At 27.1% G+C, this 20,709-nt stretch overlaps 12 protein-coding genes across 12 annotated transcripts in view, besides 18 other annotated features; 6 read left to right on the top strand and 6 right to left on the bottom strand.

The window, feature by feature from the left end:
• EDI_093310 (uncharacterized protein) overlaps positions 1-2,280 on the top strand; it is a gene marked incomplete at both ends in the record, with an annotated part of 5,013 nt that extends 2,733 nt beyond the window's left edge. The window contains one exon of the mRNA XM_001733283.1: positions 1-2,280. This exon is cut by the window's left edge and continues 2,733 nt beyond it. Coding sequence (XP_001733335.1) covers positions 1-2,280 — 2,280 coding nt within the window.
• A 154-nt stretch (positions 2,281-2,434) lies between these two features.
• On the top strand, positions 2,435-3,428 carry EDI_093320 (cell division protein kinase, putative; the record flags this gene model as incomplete). The annotated part of the gene is made up of 2 exons (XM_001736236.1): positions 2,435-2,694; positions 2,756-3,428. 2 exons carry the CDS (start codon positions 2,435-2,437, stop codon positions 3,426-3,428), a joined length of 933 nt encoding a protein of 310 aa, XP_001736288.1.
• Positions 2,700-2,748: a sequence feature (AT_rich).
• Positions 3,410-3,517: a sequence feature (AT_rich).
• EDI_093330 (uncharacterized protein) lies at positions 3,513-5,159 on the bottom strand (the record flags this gene model as incomplete). The annotated part of the gene is made up of 1 exon (XM_001736237.1): positions 3,513-5,159. One exon carries the CDS (start codon positions 5,157-5,159, stop codon positions 3,513-3,515), a length of 1,647 nt encoding a protein of 548 aa, XP_001736289.1.
• Positions 5,151-5,283: a microsatellite.
• Positions 5,284-5,524: 241 nt separating this feature from the next.
• On the top strand, positions 5,525-7,273 carry EDI_093340 (uncharacterized protein; the record flags this gene model as incomplete). The annotated part of the gene is made up of 1 exon (XM_001736238.1): positions 5,525-7,273. The coding sequence occupies one exon, from the start codon at positions 5,525-5,527 to the stop codon at positions 7,271-7,273; it is 1,749 nt and encodes a 582-aa protein (XP_001736290.1).
• Positions 6,307-6,346: a sequence feature (AT_rich).
• A 633-nt stretch (positions 7,274-7,906) lies between the features above and the next one.
• Positions 7,907-7,937: a sequence feature (AT_rich).
• Positions 7,938-7,987: 50 nt separating this feature from the next.
• Positions 7,988-9,448, bottom strand: EDI_093350 (Rho/RAC guanine nucleotide exchange factor, putative; the record flags this gene model as incomplete). Its single annotated transcript, XM_001736239.1, has 1 exon — positions 7,988-9,448. One exon carries the CDS (start codon positions 9,446-9,448, stop codon positions 7,988-7,990), a length of 1,461 nt encoding a protein of 486 aa, XP_001736291.1.
• Positions 9,144-9,171: a sequence feature (AT_rich).
• A 27-nt stretch (positions 9,449-9,475) lies between the features above and the next one.
• Positions 9,476-9,523: a sequence feature (AT_rich).
• Positions 9,524-9,553: 30 nt separating this feature from the next.
• EDI_093360 (uncharacterized protein) lies at positions 9,554-10,681 on the bottom strand (the record flags this gene model as incomplete). The annotated part of the gene is made up of 1 exon (XM_001736240.1): positions 9,554-10,681. The coding sequence occupies one exon, from the start codon at positions 10,679-10,681 to the stop codon at positions 9,554-9,556; it is 1,128 nt and encodes a 375-aa protein (XP_001736292.1).
• Positions 10,682-10,697: 16 nt separating this feature from the next.
• Positions 10,698-10,836: a sequence feature (AT_rich).
• A 35-nt stretch (positions 10,837-10,871) lies between these two features.
• On the top strand, positions 10,872-11,705 carry EDI_093370 (proteasome subunit alpha type-6-A, putative; the record flags this gene model as incomplete). The annotated part of the gene is made up of 3 exons (XM_001736241.1): positions 10,872-10,938; positions 10,986-11,080; positions 11,139-11,705. 3 exons carry the CDS (start codon positions 10,872-10,874, stop codon positions 11,703-11,705), a joined length of 729 nt encoding a protein of 242 aa, XP_001736293.1.
• Positions 11,706-11,813: 108 nt separating this feature from the next.
• EDI_093380 (uncharacterized protein) lies at positions 11,814-12,761 on the top strand (the record flags this gene model as incomplete). The annotated part of the gene is made up of 1 exon (XM_001736242.1): positions 11,814-12,761. One exon carries the CDS (start codon positions 11,814-11,816, stop codon positions 12,759-12,761), a length of 948 nt encoding a protein of 315 aa, XP_001736294.1.
• Positions 12,762-12,785: 24 nt separating this feature from the next.
• Positions 12,786-12,846: a sequence feature (AT_rich).
• Positions 12,847-12,874: 28 nt separating this feature from the next.
• Positions 12,875-14,533, top strand: EDI_093390 (uncharacterized protein; the record flags this gene model as incomplete). The annotated part of the gene is made up of 1 exon (XM_001736243.1): positions 12,875-14,533. The coding sequence occupies one exon, from the start codon at positions 12,875-12,877 to the stop codon at positions 14,531-14,533; it is 1,659 nt and encodes a 552-aa protein (XP_001736295.1).
• A 46-nt stretch (positions 14,534-14,579) lies between these two features.
• On the bottom strand, positions 14,580-14,921 carry EDI_093400 (hyvh1 dual specificity phosphatase, putative; the record flags this gene model as incomplete). The annotated part of the gene is made up of 1 exon (XM_001736244.1): positions 14,580-14,921. One exon carries the CDS (start codon positions 14,919-14,921, stop codon positions 14,580-14,582), a length of 342 nt encoding a protein of 113 aa, XP_001736296.1.
• A 181-nt stretch (positions 14,922-15,102) lies between these two features.
• Positions 15,103-15,183: a sequence feature (AT_rich).
• A 229-nt stretch (positions 15,184-15,412) lies between these two features.
• Positions 15,413-15,461: a sequence feature (AT_rich).
• A 166-nt stretch (positions 15,462-15,627) lies between these two features.
• Positions 15,628-15,651: a sequence feature (AT_rich).
• A 100-nt stretch (positions 15,652-15,751) lies between these two features.
• Positions 15,752-17,257, bottom strand: EDI_093410 (uncharacterized protein; the record flags this gene model as incomplete). Its single annotated transcript, XM_001736245.1, has 3 exons — positions 15,752-16,153; positions 16,213-16,901; positions 16,957-17,257. 3 exons carry the CDS (start codon positions 17,255-17,257, stop codon positions 15,752-15,754), a joined length of 1,392 nt encoding a protein of 463 aa, XP_001736297.1.
• Positions 15,991-16,028: a sequence feature (AT_rich).
• Positions 16,155-16,196: a sequence feature (AT_rich).
• Positions 17,258-17,410: 153 nt separating the features above from the next.
• Positions 17,411-17,431: a sequence feature (AT_rich).
• A 21-nt stretch (positions 17,432-17,452) lies between these two features.
• Positions 17,453-17,475: a sequence feature (AT_rich).
• A 13-nt stretch (positions 17,476-17,488) lies between these two features.
• EDI_093420 (AP-2 complex subunit alpha-1, putative) lies at positions 17,489-20,215 on the bottom strand (the record flags this gene model as incomplete). Its single annotated transcript, XM_001736246.1, has 1 exon — positions 17,489-20,215. The coding sequence occupies one exon, from the start codon at positions 20,213-20,215 to the stop codon at positions 17,489-17,491; it is 2,727 nt and encodes a 908-aa protein (XP_001736298.1).
• A 41-nt stretch (positions 20,216-20,256) lies between these two features.
• Positions 20,257-20,374: a microsatellite.
• A 46-nt stretch (positions 20,375-20,420) lies between these two features.
• Positions 20,421-20,473: a sequence feature (AT_rich).
• Positions 20,474-20,709: the final 236 nt, after the last annotated feature.

Genomic DNA, 20,709 nt, shown 5'->3' on the forward strand with positions numbered 1-20,709 from the left:
TCTATTATTCTAAAATATAAAGAAAATCATAAATTAATTGTAACTGAACCAACACCCATTCCTCTTGTTAATTGTTCAGTTTCTTCATTACCAATTGAAGGAAATTATATTGATATAATTACAATAGATAAAATCAAACAAAATGAAATTGCTAAGTGTTATAGAAAAACAATGAGATTGGTTGCTATATGTAACCCATTCTTTCAACTCTCATCAACAGTATTTATTGGATTTATTCATAAGTTTTTATATCCAATAAACCCAATATTCTTAACTAAAAGAGTTACGGAACCTCCTACAAAATTACTTTCATATGAAAATCTTTATATCCCTGATAAATCACAATTTGGTAATATTCCTTATCAAGGACTTGATGCTATTGACTGTATTATTAAAAAACCATCAAACAGTATTTGTTGTAAAATGACTTTCAACAACGAATTAAAAGAAATTAAGTTATGGCAGTTAAATACGTACCATGTCATTAAAGTGGATGATATAAGAGAAATATTTCCACGAGAGAATAATGGGATGTTGTGTGGTATAGAGCTAATTCAACGAAGAGGGCGTCCATATTTTTTATCGTTTGAAAATGAAAAAATCTACAGTATGGCTATGCAAAAATTCAGTGTATTCCTTGAGAAGTTTAAGTCAAACGTTACTATCAATATTCCAAATAAAGTTAATGGATCTTATCTCAAATTATGGGCTGATGGGTTATTATCTACATATGAATATATATGTGCATTAAATTGTTATTCAACAAGAAGTTTAGAATCTGTGGATATGTATTATGTCTTTCCATCAGTTGAAGACAGTAAAATAACATCAAGTAAAAATGAAAGTTTAATGGAACACTCAGCAAACACTTGTTGTTTATTATATACTCATATGCCATTTACTCGGATATTACCCCTATTTCAATTAAGAGTTGCACAACCACCAACAACAGTAAGGGATATTCGATTAATTTCATGTAACTGTGTCCCACAAGTCTATGCATCACAAAAAATATATTCAGGGATGGGAGGATCTGAAGATGGTATTTGTTATGGTAATAAACCAACAATTACAAAGAGTTCTAATCCACGAAGTATTCAATTGGCTCAAAGCCCAAAGTTTGGTTCAAGTGCATTAGAGGTTGTTTATAAGAAAAGAAAAGAATTAGAATCAGTTGAGGTACAAAAAAAACTTGGAGAATGGTTAAATATAAACTTTGGTAAGAAGAGTCTTACTCCAATAAATAATATCATCCTTAAAAGAAAAAAGTGTATTGATTTCTCTTATGATAATAAAAACAAAGAAAAGAAAATTAGTGTTACCAAAGAAAATCAATATTTAACATCTTCTGTTATTGGGCTGAATGTTCAAAGAAATCTTGTTATACAAACAGAAGCTAGTGATATTATTGCAGGAGAAGGAAAAGATGTTAGAACAAAAGTTGTTAATATTAAAAGTGAATATAAACGAATAATTTGTTGCGATAAAGTTAAAAATCGAGTGATTGCTTCATATCAACTTAATGCTGATATCATTACATTGACTTGGAAAGATCATATTAATACTATTAGAATAGAGAGTATAATTTCTAATTGTTATTTAATGGAAACAGAATACATTACAGATTTAGAAATGTTTATTATAACTAAAGCAGGAAGTATTATAATATATCGAATCTTTTTAGATGATAGGAATAACGAATTAAAAGTAAATTTAGCATTTACTATTTGTGTGGGTGAAAAAATTAAATATTTCTCTGCTTGTACATCATTTGGTTATATGATTTGTAGTTGTTCATCAACAATAGCATCATACTCTCTTCATGATGGAGCACCTATATACATTGTACCAACTTCAAGCAAACTCTTCTGTTGTTCAGCACAAGGTCAAGTATATGGAATATCAGGAAATGTAATAACATGCCATGACAGGTATGGTGAAATGTATAACATCTTTGAACTAAATCATCTAAAAACAAATAAACCATTAAAAATGGGTTGTTTAACTTGTGGGTATGAAGATATTATTTTCATTGCTACAAACCATGAAGTTATTGCACTAATTAATAGAATCACATCTTTTGATATATTAGACACAATTCAAATAAACCAATATTATTCAAATTATTCTGTTATTGATCTCCTTGTTCAACCAACTATTGGAACTGCTTTTAATCCATCAACATGGAATGTTTATCTTCAGTTAATAAATAATGAAAATATGATTTCTACTTATTGTACACTTCATGTAGATTGTTTTAAGATAGTAACATTAAAATGAGCATTGTATTTTTAATTACAATTTACTTTCACTTTCTTTTAGTTTTCGTTTTTCTACTAAAATGAAATGACTTTCTCAATTTTATAATAACAAAACTAATACAAATGAAAGCCTCTACTGTTAGAACTTGTTATTTTAGTTTGCATTAGTTTGAATGATTGAATTACACCGAAATGACCGAAAAAAAGTTTTTCTTCCTCTTTCTAATGAAAGTCTTGTCAACAATCGATACAGAAAAGATACTAAACTCGGTGAAGGTACTTATGGTGAAGTATGTAAAGCTGTTGATATTTTGTCAAATACTTTTGTCGCTCTCAAGAAAGTTAAAGCTGACCAAGAAGAAGAAGGAGTTCCTTCTACGGCTCTAAGAGAAATAGCGATCTTAAGAGATATTTCACATCCTAATATTGTTAAGTTTGTTATTAAATTAAAATAAAAAAAAAAGAAAAAAGTATTTAACTAATTATTGATGTAGATTATTAGATGTTTATAATTCAGAGAAACATTTATATCTTATATTTGAATACTGTAATACTGATCTTCATAAATTTCTTAAAAACAATCCCCAAGATCTTTCTATTAATTTTATTCGACACGCTTCATATCAAATGTTAGATGCATTAGCATTTATGCATTCACATCGAATTCTTCATCGAGACATTAAACCGTCAAATGTATTATTAAGTGGAGATGTAGTTAAATTAGCAGATTTTGGATTAGCACGATCTATTGGTATTCCAATAAAGAGATATACAGTAGAAGTAGTTACAATGTGGTATAGACCACCAGAGTTGATTCAAAAATATAATATTTATGGGTCAGGAATAGACATATGGGGAATGGGTGCTGTGATTGCTGAAATGATTCTTCATGAGCCAATATTTAGAGGAGATAGTGATATTGATCAATTACATAAGATTTTTGATATTCTAGGAACTCCAAAACCAATAGATTATCCTGATTTAGATTATTTCACTGATAAGAAAGTATTTGATTATTTTCCAAAGAATAATGTTGAATTTCGAACTAAATTAAAGTCAATTGGTGAAGATGGATATAGTTTATTAATGAAAATGTTTGAATATAATCCTGGAAAAAGAATATCAGCAAGAGAAGCAATGAAAGATCCTTTTTTTATAAAAAATTAAAAAAAAAAAAAATAGAAATATTAGAAATTAATTGTGTTAACAAAGTAAATTAAAAAAGTTATTATTGTTTTTTTATTATGTTAATTAATCATCACTCAACAAAAGAGTTGAGTTGTTATGTGTTTCTTGTCGTTGTTGTAAAAATTTTTGTCTTGGTGGAACTTTAGGTGGAGGAGCTGATGGAACAGCCATTGTTGTTGGTCTTTGTTGAGTAACCATAGGATAACGAGTTGTTGGATCTCGTTGTTGAACACGAGGACTTTGAATATCTTTAGGAGGATAATTTCCAAGAGTGAATTTTGTTTGTTGAGACATACCACCTTGAGAAGGACTTGTACCCATAATAAATTTAGATTGACTTGGGGAATTAGAATAATCAGGGGCTGAATCAATTAAAGAAATTAATGGAACTTTTGGAATCATTTTTGGTTGAACATGATCTGATTCTAAAATATTTGAATGACCAATTTTAGGAGGACCTAATTGTTTACCACGAACTTCAGTATTACCAATCATTCCCATATATTTTTTAGCATCATCAAAAATAAAATCTGATTCAGTAATAATAAAAGACATCATTCCAAGATATTTTGATAATTCATCATTATTAACAGAAAACATAGTTGGGGTCCAACAAACAGATAAATTTTTTTCATTCATTAAATTTTTTGATGAATGTAACATTATTTTATGACATAATTTAACAATTGCTTTAAATAAAACAATTTTCTCTTCTGGTACCCATTTCTGAGCATAAAATAATGATGATAAATTATTAATTCTTGTTTCTCTTATTTCTGATTCTTGATATTTAGATAAAACATCTTTTGCTAAAGAATTACAAAATAACATTCCAGGTAATTCTCTAACAAATCGTTTTAAAGTACTTGCAAGTGTTTCCCAAGGAAAAGAAGAAATATCTGATACACTTAATCTATGAAATAATTCATTAACTTGTTTTTGAGAAGCAGCTGTTCTGAAAATACCTTCTTTTTCATAATATTGATTTTCTAAAAGATTAATAATATCTTCTATTACTCTTGGTAATTCAGAATGTTTTCTTCTTTCAGCATCTAAAATTTCTCCAAGTGTTCTTCCAACATATGAAACTGAATGTAAATGAATTTGTTCTGAATCATTATCAAGATCACTTAATTGATTCATAGCAATATAAATATTCCCATTATTAACATTAAATGAATTTAAATTACAATTTAATAAATGAAATGCAAGATATTGATGTCTTTGCATTATTTTATTTCTAATTTCAAATAACCTTTTTAATTGATATAACATAATTGTCATTGTTTCAACACTATCAATAGGTTTTCTTGTATTTTTATTAAATAATGTTTTAACTTCTGCAATTTCACTTGAAATAAATCCTATTTGTTTTCCATATCCTTTTGTTAATTCATCTCTAATAAGTTGCATATTTCCTTGAATAAAAAGTAAATAATTAACTGAAAGTGCTTGATCTTCTTTTTGTAATGGTTCTAATAATGTTAATCGACTTCTATGTAATTCTGCCATATTACCTATTTGTTCTATAAGAATACTAAATGAATCTAATATTTTATTTGCAATACTTCGATGTTTCTTTATATATGATTCCATTTCTTCTATTTCTTTTATATGTGAATTTGCATATTCTGTTTCTTCAGTATCATTTCCTGATACTGCATTAACTACACTAACTGCTCTACCCATAACATCTCCTAATTTATCCATTTTCTTTTTATTATTTTAACCTTTATTAGTTCTTTATCTTTTTCTTTTTATTCATTTTCATATTTATATTGTTATTTTTTTTTTGTTATTATAAATTATTTTTTTTTTATACCTTACTATTATTACTTAGTAACTTATTTACCCAATCAAGCATTACACTCTTGTACTACTTGTTTCATTAATCTAGTGTTACTGTAACTATTTTATATGAAAATGAAGAAATTACCGAAAAATTACTCACCAATCTATTAAAAAAAAATGAAAAAATTAGAAGGAATGATAAATTAATTAAAAAACATTTAATAAGTTTTCATAAGACACATCTTAAAATTATGAAAGATGAAGATCTGAGAATTTTTCAGTTAATGCCAAAGGTGGAAGGAACAGAAAAGAAAGTCCAAGACGTTAAACCTAAGAAAGTTAGTAGAAAAGGAGTTCAATTTTCATTTGTAATACCAAATACAACACATAAAATGTATGCTATTATTTTTGTTGTATTAGCAGCAATTTCAATTGTATTAATTCCAATTATTTCAAACACAAACAACCCTGTAGAGAATCTTAGTAAATCTCTTACTCCGTTTGAAAGAAATTTAAGAGGACTTTCTGAAAAGTATTGCGTTAATACTATTAAAAAGAATCTTAATATGGAAGTCAATAATAATGTAAAAGAAGAAGATTATGATGCTGATATTATTAATAATGGTATTCAAGATATGTATTATCTTAATCAACTTGGAAAAAGTATATCAAAAGAAGATGTTATGAAATTATATGATGGATATGGGTTTTTAGAAGATAATGAAAAAGTTGTTGAAGTATTAGAACCTGAGGTTGATGAATTTGGATATGATGATAGTTCTAATGATGAAGAAAAAGAAGTTGTTGAAAAGAAAAAACCACAAAGTGTTTTGGCTACTTATTATGCACATGAAATTTTAAAGGCTAATAAAGAATTTGAAAATTATAAGCAAACTGAACAATATTTGAATACAATTAAATTTGTATTAACTATGCAAAAGAATGAAACTGGAATTATTTTTGATAATAAAGGAGGATATAGTGATATGAAAGTTCTTTATGCTGCTACAAGTCTTCTTGAAGATGCTAAAAATGTTGAACAATATAAAGAAGCAGTTAATAATGCAATTAATAAATTAAAAGAATTTTTAAATAAACTTAAATTTGTTGATGGAACATTTGATGAATCATTACAACAAACAAATTCATCATGTATTGGTACTGAATATGCATATCTCATTATGAAAAAACTTGATATGCCAATTCAAAAGAATACTATGAGATATATCATGAAATGTAATAGTGTTTATGGACCATTACCTACTCTTGATAGTGAATATATAAGTATTGAAAGTGGATTATTAATTTCAGAAATTTTAAAAACTCTTCCTCATGAAATTCAAATAGAAAATGTTGAAATAGTTGGTTATTGTAAAGGTGCTGCAATTATTTTCATTGGACTTGCTATTTCTTCATTATTTATTGATACATTCCCAATTTCTTATATTCAAGAATATTTCATTTCAGTTATAATGTTCATTGTTTGTGGTATTCTTTCTATTTCATTTATGGATCTTACCTTCCTTCCATTCTTAGTATTCCCAATTGTTATTATGGGATATACTCATTATGCTAAATGGATTGGTCCATTTATTAAAGACGAATATTTCTCAACTATTTCAATGATTCCAGCTCTTTTTGGACTTGCTTTTTATATTTTAATCCAAAAAATCTCTCTTTCATTCTTCGTTTCAATGGACTTTGTTCCAATTATGTGGATCTTCTATATTGTTGGTAGTTATTTTGCAGTACCACTTTGTAATAATTTCTTTAGTAAACAAAAACATGGAATCAATTATTATGCTGCTGCAAATGGAATTGGTTTTTCTATGATGGTTGTTTGTATGTTTGTCACTCTTTCTTTAAGTAAAATTAGAGTATATTTATTAAATTCTATTAATATCTCCGGATATAATTTCGTTTTGTTTGTTGCTTATCCTGCTGTTGGATATATTCTTTCAATGATTGCTTGTGGATTCTCTATTCCAAAAGTTTCACTTGCTTCTCTTGCAAAAGAAAAGAAAAAGGATTAAATTTTAAACATCCAAATCTTAATTCAATTGATTAGAAATAACAATTTCTTTTTTATTCAAAGTAATATTGATTCTTTTGAGTTATTTCTTCTAATCCCATTGTTTGTAATAATTTCACAACTTCTTCTTTTTCATAATGTTTACAATCTTTAATTATTTCTGGTGTAAGGTATTTTTCAAGGCATGTTCCTTTAATCATTTCTTTTACAATTTGATATATCTCTTCTTCTTCATTTGTCATTGCACTCTCTTTTTTATCTTCATTTAATTCTGTTTCATTATTAACTGTTTCATGTAATATTCTTTTTCATATTAATTTAGATGAGTTTTTAAATCATAAAATGATTGATAGCCATTTATTGTAAGTTTTCGTTTTCCATTTTTCGTTAATAAGACAGGAATTAATTGTCTTTTCTTGTTAAAAATTTTTAATTCTCATATTGCCTATACCACCTCATTTCTATTACTCTTTTACCATCAAATACCTCTTTGAAATAATCTAATTCTTGTTAGTGAAGAACCTGCAATTGCCTTGGGAGATTTCAGTGAGGTATTTATATTTAGTAAATCCAAGATGAAGTTATATTGCCAACTCTAACTTTTTTGTCTTAAACTAAATAAAATTAGCACTTGAATATATATAAAATTTATATATTCAAAAATTGTAACCTTCTTTATATTAATATACTTCCTTAAATTAAAGAAACATTTTAATTATTCAAACAATAACCCAGTAAGTTTCATTACTGTGCCAAAAAACCCAGTACTTTCTTCAATACGTTCTAACTGTTTTGTTTTTTGGTCAAGAATTAACTTCTTCCATTTTGTTTCATCAGTAAAGCCAATGACAATATCAATATCATTGTAAAGTAATTCTAATTGCCCTCCTCCTTTAATTACATTAATTTGAAGCTCTTCTAAATATAATATAATTCTAGTTTGAGTTACACTTTCAATAAAACAAGAGTCTGTTAATAATACAAAGTTCCCATCTAATGCTTTATCATCCAACCACCATTTTACTTTTTCAAAAGCTATAAAATGTTTTTCAGGTAAATTGAATTCAGTTTGGTATTTGAGAGTCATTTCATTACGATAAATTTTATCATGAATTCTTTGTTCCTCATCAACTACAGCTCTATTACATTCATTTGTTTTAGTTGTTATTATTTGAATTGCTTCATGACATTCTTGGAGTATTATTTCTCTTTCACTTTGCAATGACTCTGTACAAACACTATTTCTTGTTCTACTATTTAAACTTGGTGCTGAAGATTCTCTACTCAATGATGGTGTTCCCACTTGAGGAAGTAAATCAACTTGACAAGATTGGTCAATTTTAATATTCTCCACTTTTATAGTTGTTAATTCTTTTATTGGATTTTCTTGTTTTTGATTAGTTGAAGACTTCTCTTCTTTTTGGGTTGGTTGAGTAATTGAAAAAGATGAAAGTTGTTGGTTTGAAGTATTTCTTGATAACCTTTGAGATGACAAAGATCCAGGAGAAGCCCTTGATGGAATAGAGAATTTTGGTGCAACACAAATAGACACCCTTCTTTTATTTAAAAGTTTTGATGTTTTTCTTTTTGAAGTTTCTGTTAATTGTTCTATATTATCATTTTCTCTTACTTGACGATTAATTAATGTTATTAACTGTAATGGTGAAGAGTTCATTTGAATTGATTGGATTAACTGAATTAAAAGCATTTGATATCTTGGAAGTCTTTGGATAGGAAGAATTAAATAAGAGTCAAGACTTTGTAACTGAATACCTTTCTTGTAAGCAGTTTCTTGAATAGAACGAAGATAAAAATTTTGTTGTAAATTATTAATAACTCTACCATAAATTTCTTGCCTTTTAGTTGATGCCTTAAAATAATTTATATATACATTAAATTGATTTTCATTTTCTATAAACACTGCCCCAACATATTTTATTAACTCACCTTTTTTTAAATAATCTGTGAATTCTCTTAATAATTGTTTATTAAATTCAATTATATCTTGATAATACATAAACATTTTTCTTAGATCTTCACTGCCAATAATATGTTTATCATCTTTTTCCATTGGTTGTTTATATTTAAATAATCCTAATTCCATTTGAGAAATGTACCGTGCCTCACTCTCAACTAATTCTTTAAGAATATTTTCTGTTCGTTTTGAGCCACTCATTTCACTTGGATTATTCAAACAATTAACTTTTTATTCTAAAAAACTTTTTTCATTTTTTTTAAAAAATAATTATTTCTGGTATATATAACAATAATTAGTTGTATTTCACATTGATTTATATCGTTTTAACACTACTACACCTTTCCTTACAGCAATGGCAATAATGAAATATTCAGGATTTAATTTAACATCAATAATCCTTGTAGTGTCATCTGTTAACACATAACTTTCCATATTTTGTTCTAATTCAAGATCTTCAAGAATCTCAGTGCTTCCATCAGTTTTTTGAACCACTTTAACAAGAACATGTGTGGGTTTAATTCCATCTTTTTTTCTTTTTAAGTGGAACTGACTCTTATCAAACATTACTGCAGTTCCATCGTCTCCACCAGAAAATACTAAACCATCCCTACCATCAACCGCATTACAACCTGAACGATGTAACTTTGCACGTTGAAAAGTTGCTTGTTTCTTTGATTTTGGTTGTGTTGTACGCCTACCAACAACACTTATATATCCAAAAGAATCAGAGACTATCATAGATGATTCACAATTACCATTCCAACAAATATCAGTCATAAAAATATGAAGAGCTAATGAATTTAATAATTGATTTGTCAAGAAAGAATACATTTTTACTATCGAAGGACCACGAGCACAACAAATAAATGAGTGTGGGACATCTTTTGAGCATATCACTTTAATCAAAGGAGCGTTATGTGTTTTTAATACTGATACTATTTGGAGTGAATGATTAATTATTAATATTCTACCATCAATACAACCAACTAAAAGTAAAGGGTAAGTTGGGTGTGCTGTTAGACATGTTGGTGAATCAGGTAATTCTATTGAATTAGAGGAAGGATGAATAACTTTTGAAATTGGAATAGGATGAAAAAGATGAAGAGAACGTGTAGTGATGAATGCTAATTGATATTTTTCATCTTCCTTGTTTTTATTACTACAAGTCAACACAATGAGATCTCTAATTGTAGTAGAAAAATCAAATATTGAAATTAATTTTGCTGGGTTCAGTTGATGGTAAAATAGTATATGTTCGATTTCATTTCCATTAGGTTTTTCAACACAAGTAATAAGTTTTAATGAACCCACCCATCGAATAAATGAAATTTTATTTGTGACATGAAAGTATAATGATTTTCCAGGGGTTTTACATTGTGTAGTGATTTTAGGAAATTCTGATAGAACGATATATTGATGTTCTTCCTCCATTCACCCCCAACTTCTCTTTTTAAATATTTGTTTTTTCTTTTTGTTTTTTTTATTTCATTTAAAAACAAAATCATAAAAAATTTAAGAAAAAATGAAAAAATTTAAAACTTCAATAAAAATATAGTTTTTTATTAAATTGTTATTAATTTTTTTTTGGCTTTTTCATCTATTAAAACCATTTAATTAATTAATGGCTGGAACAGGATATGACCGTCAACTCACAATCTTCTCACCTGAAGGGAGATTATATCAAGTCGGTTTGTTACTTATTTTTTCAAATATCTTAACAATATTTATTAAGTAGAATATGCCTTAAAAGCAACTAAATGTGAAAGTTTAACAACGGTTGGTGTATGTAGTGGTGAAGCTGCATGTATTGTAACACAAAAGAAATTACCAGTTTGTCGTTGGTCCTTTTAACATTTTTAAAATTTATAAAGAAATTAACACAACAAAGGATAGATTAGTTGATCCATCAACAGTAACTCATCTTCATCGTATTTCAAAACATGTTGGTTGTTGTATGTCAGGAATATATGCGGATGGTAAAGTTATTGCTCAAAGGTCACAATATTATGCAAGTAAGTTCCAATTAGACTATGGATATGAAATGCCTGTATCATTAGTGGCAAAGAAAACGGCTGATTTTGCTCAAATGTTAACACAACATGCATACATGAGACCTTTTGGTGTATCTTCAATGTTTATTGGATGGGATGAAGTTTCAGGACCTCAACTTTGGAGAAGTGATCCAGCAGGTTCTGTTGCTGCTTTTAGAGGATGTGCAGCAGGAGAAAAAGAGCAAGAAGCATTTAATAATTTAGAAAAGAAAAAGATTAGTAATGAATTAACTGTTGACCAAGTTGTTTGTCAAGCATTGGACTGTTTGCAAACAGTTACTTCATCAGAATTTAAAGCTACTGACATTGAGATTGCAATTGTAACTAAAGATAATAAACTTTTCCATTTACTTTCGCAACAAGAAATTGAGCACTATCTTGTTCTTGCATCAGAGAAGGATTAATTAAGTATAACATCCCTTTCTTTTATTGTTTATCTTTATTTATAAAATAAAATGTTTTTCTATAAAACAAAAATCAAAAAAGAACTTAAAAAAGAGAGAACAAGATAAATGAAAAAAATACAACAAGTTCTTAAAGAATGTGACATTTTTCTTAAGGTTCCTGAAAAGTTAAAAATAACAACTAACACCACAAAATTATTTTCTGTCATATCGTATATTATTATTGGTTTATTAGTGTTCAGTGAAACTTATAACTTTTTAAACCCTCAATGGGTATCTCATGTTGATGTTGATACTGTAAAGGCAGGCGTATTACCAAATATGTATATCAATATTGATATAACATTTCCTAAAATGAAATGTGATGACTTTGGATTGGATGTTACTGAAATTACTGGAAGTTTACAATTAGGAGTAACAGATGGAATTAAATTTGATAATAGATTGTTAGGAGGTTGTAGAATGCATGGAACAATGAAAGTAAGTAGAGTTAGTGGAGAATTTCATGTAGCATTTGGTAAAATTTCATTTAGGCAAGGAAGATTAAACCAGTTTATTACTGCAACACAGAAACATACACAAGGTCATATTCATCAATTTACAATTCAAGAAATGAAAAGTTTTAATCCTACTCATTACATTAATCATTTATCATTTTCTAATACACTTGGTTCAACAGTTCACTCAGGTGAAACTCCTTTAAATGGTAAAGAATTTACTTTAAATGGATTTGATAATGCCCGTAAAACATATTACATTAACGTTATCCCTACTTTATTCAAATATCCTTCTTATACTCTTCGAACATATCAACTGTCTGTTAGTGAAAGAGACATTCCAGTTACTTATGGTGCTTCATTTGCTCAACCAGGAGTTTTCTTTAAATATGAATTATCCCCTTACATTGTAATCAACGAAATGAATGATCACTCATTTGCACATTCCCTTGCATCAGTTGGTGCAATAGTTGGTGGTGTCTTAATTATAATCGGATGGTTATCAAAGCTTTTTGACTCAAATCGTGAATTAGTAACTTCTGTTGTGGAGATGGAATAAAAGGATGAAATAATATGATTTCACATTTTTATTTTTATTATAAGAGTTTTATTATAAAATAATTATTTTTTTAATAAAAATAAAACCAAATCCTTAATTGAACATTGTTTTAAATGAAAACCACTATCTCATCAGGAAAACAATGGGTTTGTACCTTTCCTGGATGCACTGAATCATCACCAAAAACTCATTACAATTGTTATTCACATGTATGGGATGCACATTTACGACATATTATTTCGTTTCAAACTATAGGATTTAAAAAAGCTCCATCTTATAAGAAATTACCTGATAGAAAAGCAGTTCGAAAATTATGTGAGAGTTATATGCAGAAATTAAATAAAAATCAAAATTATGATTTCAATATTCCAAATCCTCTTGTTAATTTAAATTGTCTTATTTTAGATACTAAAATACCTTTAAATAATTGTTTACTTGAAAGTGAAGAAGTTATTACTACAAATAAACAACAACAAACTACTCAAAATTTAAATATACAAAACGTTGACTCATTTTCTCCTTTAGTTCAACAATTTGATTGGAACATAACTCAAAACTCTGAACAAAATACATTAACCTCTATCCCATTTATTCAAATAGAACTCCTTCAAAATGCTTTAAAACGATTACATGTTGCAGGAGAAATACTTGCAGAAAATGGTTTTCTTCAAAGGTCTGATAGTAAATTGAAAACATCTATCAAACCATTAACCAATTCTCTTCAAAAACTATTTAAACTTGTTGGTGTTCAATATAATTATAAAGAAGACAGTACAACTAAATATGGATTTATTGCTCAAGAAGTAAACAAAACTTGTCCTGAGCTTGCTCCAAATGGAACATCTCTTGATGTAGTTGGAATTCTTCCGATCATTATTGAATCATTAAAAGAAATTAATTCATATATTAATGATACTTCAGAAATTAAACAACAAGTAACAATTACATTAGAACTCGTTGACTCAATAAAAAAATACATAGAAAGTACTGAAGAAAAACAACAAACTACTACTCAGTCTCATAAATTTCATTTTTCTATTGGACCAGCTGTTATTACTGCACCATTAGCTGTTGGAACAACAGCTATTTCTATATGGACTATTTTTGCACTCCCAAAATTACCTGGAATATGGGTATTATTATTTATTACTTCAGCATGTCTTTGGGTATCTTTTTGGAGAACAAGAAATGAAATACATAAAAACATCAAAAATGTTAAGTTATATTGGACAACAAATAACACTGCTTGTCTCTGGTGTTTATTATTTCTGACACTACTTAGTGTCTCAGTTTCATTAGTGATGGGGATTGTTGGAGTAATAATTTGTGTTTGTGGAATTATTGTAGTAGGACTAGTCATAGGGATTGCTCGGTGGGCACCAAAAAAGTATGGATGTACACTAGAGATTGTACTAACAATATTAGTAGCATTTATGGTGTTATTCTTTTTAATTATTGGTGGAATGTTATTAGCACAACCTGGTTTTGAATGTTATTTAAACGGTAAACACGCTGAAACAACTATTTTATTGAAACAAAATATTACAATGGAACAACTTGGTGTAAATAAGTTGCCATGGAATTGTTGGAGTGACAACCTTCTGGTTTATGGAACATTACCAATGGGAATTTCAATTGGTCATGATGAAACACCTTATATTTATGGCAAAGTAGAAACACCATTTGAAGATACTAAAGTTGATGTCTATGTAAAATGTGTTGATGCAATAAAGTTCTATTGCTCAACAGTTAATTTTAAATATGAAGCATAGTACTTAAGTTAAGAAAAAAGTAATTTATTGTTTATTTGATCATTTGTTAATTGTGCTGAGGAAAAGTAAATGGTTTTTCTTTGTCAATTTTTGATGTAGCAATTTGGAATGCTGGACTTATCCACTTACCACATGAGCATTGATTCCCAGACCAGGTATAAGTTCCAACTTCATAGTGACATTTAGGACATTCAATCTTACCATTATTTTGATCACATGGACCCATCCATACCAATTTGTCTTTTAAAAAGACAGAATTGCAGTCACCACCACCACCTCTCCTTCTATATCCAAACGAAACTTCATTGCTATTTGGTTCATGTGGTTGTATTTCATTTTCTGTGAACAACAATGATCTACATTTCTTACAACGGTAATTGATTGTCATTTGAAATGAGAAAACCTTGTAATAAAAATTGTTAGATAGTTTTTTGTTTTTAATAAAAATAAAAACTGAAATCCTAGTGAAAAAAATAAAGGTAATTGAATAATCTTTCAAATTTATTTGTCAAACACATGACATTGTAATATAAACTTGCTCCCTTGTCAATAATCATATTTTCAACACGAATTAAATATATAATTTAGTTTTGTTTAAATAAGTATCTATAATATATTATTAGAAATATTCTTAATATTAAACTTATTTTGAAAGCATAGTTCATCTCTTTCAAATAAATTAAACAACTTTTGAAACAAGACAACTGCTTTATAGTTCATAGTCAATAGGATATTTTACTCTTCTTAGTTTTTAAAATTATTAATAGAGATGTTCTAATACTTTTTTTGACTCTATTAATGATTTTATCATATCTATGTTTTAACTGAATAACAGAGAACACTCATTATTAAATTAATACACTTATTTCAATGGATATGTTAAATTAATGTATAATACAAATTAAAGTAATAAAATAATTTATTAAATCTTACTATGAAAATACGTAATAAGTGTCATTATCCAACTCAAAAATGTTAGATATTATATTTTTTGAAAATTAAAGAGTCAATAAAGAAAAAGGTATAATATTTTGTTTTCTAATAAGTAACTAAAAAAGCTAAATTTTCATATTGTCTATTGTTCAGTAATAGGCTTTTTTATTTTTATATTATAAAAAGTGTTTCGATGGTTAAATTAAGTTCAAAAAAAAATTTCTTCAAACAAGTATTTTATTTATTCCAAATAAAGAAATGAAATACAAAAGTAAATAATTACAATCATACAATTGATTTCCAAGTACAATATCTTAAATGTACTTGTGGAAATGAGTTTAAGTTAATTGGAGATGAAAAAGTTCCAACCAAAATTAATGAAGCAAGAACTGGAGAAGGTTTCGTTATATAAGAAAATTCTTTTAATAATTTTCGAGCAGTCAAGACAGTGTTAAGTGACATATTGATACGATCTAGATATGATTTTTTATCAATTTCTAATGGTTTAAAAACGTAATCACGTGTTTTTAATAATATTGATAATAATAACATTAATATTAATCTTAAGAAACATTCAACTACATCTGTTATTACAATATATTCATTTGGAACAAAATGAATAAGTATAAAATTCACAGTATATACAATAATATAGAAAAAAATTACTCCCAAGTTAAATTTAAGCATCTATAATACTAAATTAATTATACATTCATTTTATATTAAAAAACTTAAACATAACAAACTAATTTCTTTAATTTGAATGCTTTTATATATTCAATAGAAGTTGCAATTAATATATGACTATTAATAATTCTGTTTGAAGTTGAAAAGTTGAAAACAGCAACAGGAAGGAAAAGTCCTAAAGTTACCATAAGATTTCCAAGAACAAACCATTTAATCCAAAAACATTCTAAAACTCCACATATACAAAAGATAATAAATCCAAGTATTAATAACTTCATTTCATAAAAGTGAACTTTAAGATAAATAAGTTTGTATCCTTTTCCTATCAACATTAGGACTGCCATAGTTGTTGCATCAACAAAAACTGTAAAAAAATGAGAAATTGTTTGGGTAATATCTTTTTCATATCCATTATAATAAGTAATCCAAAATCCACTGTTTATTAAAGAAGAACAAAAATAAAAGAAGAATATAATGAAAATGAATAATTGAATACATGAAAAAGATTTTCTATGAAGAATAACATTAACAATTAATCCAATAACATTAGAAATAATAAATAATAATTGAACAAGAACAATAATTGGTCTGTAGAAATCCTCAGATGATAATTCAATACCTTTTTTATTTATTAAGTGTACTTTATAATCCATTTTAATATAATTTGGAATATCACAAAATAAAAAATAAATCTCATATTGAGAAGGTGCAGTTACATTAATTGTCATATAAAATTCAAATGGAGACACTACGTACATCAGTTTATTCATTTAAACAACTTTATAAAAAAATTATAAACAAACCATATTCACAATGTTCTTTTAATGCCCTACATAAAGTGTCATCATCATACGTTTCAAGATATTCTTTAGCAGTTTTAATTTTACATATGGCAACATTAATTGTTGATAGTCTATCTGGAGATGGGGACAAAGAAGAAACACTGAGTTCCATTCTTCCTTGTCCATCAAATCCAAAAGTTATAATTTTAACAGATTTCTCTGAAAAGATAGTTGACTTTGAAACATAAAGTCCTTTAACACTAACAAATAAAATAATTGCAATAATACTTATCTTCATAATTCGTTGTTGACTGAGAGACATTTTTCTTTACCAGTTTGATTGGATCTTTAAGAGAATTTTTTTGTTTTCCTCTTTTTTGTTGTCTCTTTTGACAAATAAGATTAATTGTTATAGTTTTATTGTTAAAATATTATAGTTTTATTATCTAATCATTAATCAATAGAATTCTTCTTCTTTTAATTTATTTTTATTATACGAAAAACTTGAATCTCAATCAAAAAATAAAAAAAAATATTTAAGAGTTAACTCAATTTAGAAGGTATTTGATAATAAATATCCAATACAATCATTCACAACTTGAGCAATAGCTAATTTGTATGACCCAACTCCAATCTTATAACTTCCACCAAGAACATCAACAAATATTCCAATTGGTTGATCTAAAATGATACCACCACAAACGAGTTGATTTGCAGATGATGAAATAATTTTGAAATTATTTAATTCAAATAATTGTTGAAGGTCTTTTAGTTGCATTGAAGTTTGAATTTGATTTTGAAGTAAACAATCTCCAAGAAGTTCTTTTTGATTCAAAAAATCAACAGACTGATTTAATGGTTGAATATATCGTAAAATATTAATTGGTAATGAGAATGATAATTGAGTATTTTGTTCTCCAATTGTATATGCTAATCCTACCATAGGAGCTTGTAAAAATAATTGTTTTAATTCAAATCTACATAATACTTGTTGTTGTTTTTTTGGTTCAATATTGACTTGATTTGTTTGTAACAAACAATTAATTCCTTCTTCACCTTTTAAAGCAATTTGTAAATTAATATTTTGGTCTTGAGTATTTCCAATATATAAAGCAACATCAACTGTATTTGAGCACTTCATTCTCATACCAATTTGAATACAACTATCTTGGAAAAGAACTCCTTCTTTTTGTAAAAGTAATTTTTTATGAATAAACCTTACCTTCTTTCCTAATTCAGAATCTGCATGTGAATGAGTAAAGACACTTCCTTTATATCCACGTTCATTGTATGGGGTATGATCTAATGGTAATTGTTTTGTTTGGTTTTCAGTAATTTGTTGTGATGGTACTGATCCAAAGAGATCCAATATATTTGTTTGAGTAGATGATTGAGTAGAAATATGTCCATTTATTTGGCTTGAATTATTGAGGTTAGTTTGTGATTCAGATACTTGTTGGCTCATGAATTGATCATCATCCTTATTACTCTTTTCATTTTCTTGATTGTCTTGATTTTCATTAATAGCTCGCTCAGGTAATGGTGCGATAGCAATTTCATATGCATTCTTATTCATAATATTTAAGTATTCAGCAGCTCTTTGTTGAACTTCAACATCAACAGCTGAAAGATACATATGACAAGCTTTTTCACAAGTTGGACGTACTTCATTTAATTCTTTAGCCATTTTGATTAAACATGTTAATATTAATCTTTTAGATGTAGAACTTACATATGGTAATTGTTTTGTGATGTATGAAGCAACTTTTATTGCTAAACCTCCAAGTAATTGAGGGTACTCTCCTAAAATAACACATGACATTCTTAAAAATTCTTCATGCCAACATCCTCCATGAAGAACTTGAACAATTTTTTGAACTGCATATTGGGCTGCATTTCCAAGTGAACTAAGAACTCTGTCCCATAGTTCAGGTCTTACAAATTCACCTCCAAGACATGTAGCTAATAACATAGTATCTACATACCATTGATCTCTAACAGGATCCATTTCAGCAAGAATAGAAATTTTTACAACTAATTCTTCTTTTAATTCTCCTTCATCATTTTCAAGAACATGAAGTAATTGATTTACTACTTTTCTAACACTCTGTGGTGTACATAATGCATATAATACATCGACAGCTCTTCTACGAATAGTAACATCGGGTTCATCAAGACTATTTAAGATATGAACTAAATAATTTTGACATACATTTTTATAATTTGCTTGTCCAAGAAGAACAAATGTATCTAATGCTAAATATCGAATATTAACTTCTTTGTCTTCGACTAAAGTACCTAATAAAGGAAGAAGAATTTCAAAATATTCTTCTTTTTCATGTTTAATAACAATTGACATTACTTCAAAGATAATTGACATTTGAATTGTTTTTTCGTTACATGGTTTATCAAATCTTAAAGTATCACTTGTTCCTAGTACTTTACGTACTGAATCCCAGAAAATTTTTTGTGTGGTTGTTTCTAAATCAATTGTTGAAAGTAATCTAAATAATAAAATTTGAAGCCAAGGAGCAGATGTATCATGATAATCAATTTCAGGTGTATATTCATGATTAACTAATCTTTGAAGAATATTAGTTAGTTCTGTTCCAAATGGTTTAAGAAGTTCTGGTTGTTTTTTGCCAATTTCAATAAGTAATAAAACCATAGCATTGATAATTCCTAAATCCATTTCAGTAGAAAGTAATTTTTCTAAAGTTTTCATAAAGTCTGGATTAATGTTCAATACATTTGGTTGGGATTTATATAATTGTCTTAATGTAATAAGAGCTCTCTTTTTAACATTTGTTTCACAGAATCCTGAACATAATTTAAGAACAGATGGTGCTAAAGTATCTGCCATTTCCATATTAGCTAAAGTAGAAATAACAGTTAAAGCATCACAAAGAACAGGTTCTAAATTATTTTCTAAGTCTTGTTGTAATGTATTGATAATCATTCTTGTTGACTCTGGAACATTTGAAAATAATAATACAAATACTAAATATCCAACATGTTTATCAAAATATTTACTACTTCCTAATAATTGAATAACTTCAACAAATCCAGTATCAACCTCATATCCAAGTACTTCAATATATGCCATTTTTAATACACATTTTCTTCTATCATATGAACTGATTTTGCCTTCTTTAAATTCTTTACGAATCTTTGCTAATTCACAATTGACTAACTCTTTTTCTTTTTCAAGACTTGTACATTTGTGTATACTCTCAGTAAAATTTTGAAGTCCTCTAATATAAGTTTTGGCTCCTTCCATCTCGTATTATTTGATAATTGAGTTCTCTTTGGAAATGTTAATTCTTTTATTCATTCTTTTTCTTTCTCTTCTATTCTTCTTTTTATTTTTGAACTTTCTTTTTTCTTGGACTTTTCCTAATTAGTTTTTTGTTTTTCTTTTCTATTTTTTCTATTTTTTCTAATTATTTCTGGATCTTTTACAAGTTATTTATCGTATTTTGATGTTTTTAATTAATGATCTAATTTTTGTTTTTAAGATTATAATTTTTTTTAATTTCTATAGAATGAAAGATATCTACTCCTGAGGCAATTCAACATAATTATTAATTGATAAATAAGTAAACAAAGAAGTATATCTTTTTCATTACTTTAATTTATTATAGATATACAAATTGGTTGTGAATATTATTTTAGAAATTGATTAATCAAAACGAAATTATGATTGTCAATTCAAAGAATAAAGTTTTTATGTTTTTGTTTTATTTTACTTTAATTTTTTAAACAAAAATAGTA

The sequence above is a fragment of the Entamoeba dispar genome, genomic scaffold (genome assembly GCF_000209125.1).
Source record: "Entamoeba dispar SAW760 scf_1105229459701 genomic scaffold, whole genome shotgun sequence".
NCBI classification, from domain to species: domain Eukaryota; phylum Evosea; order Mastigamoebida; family Endamoebidae; genus Entamoeba; species Entamoeba dispar.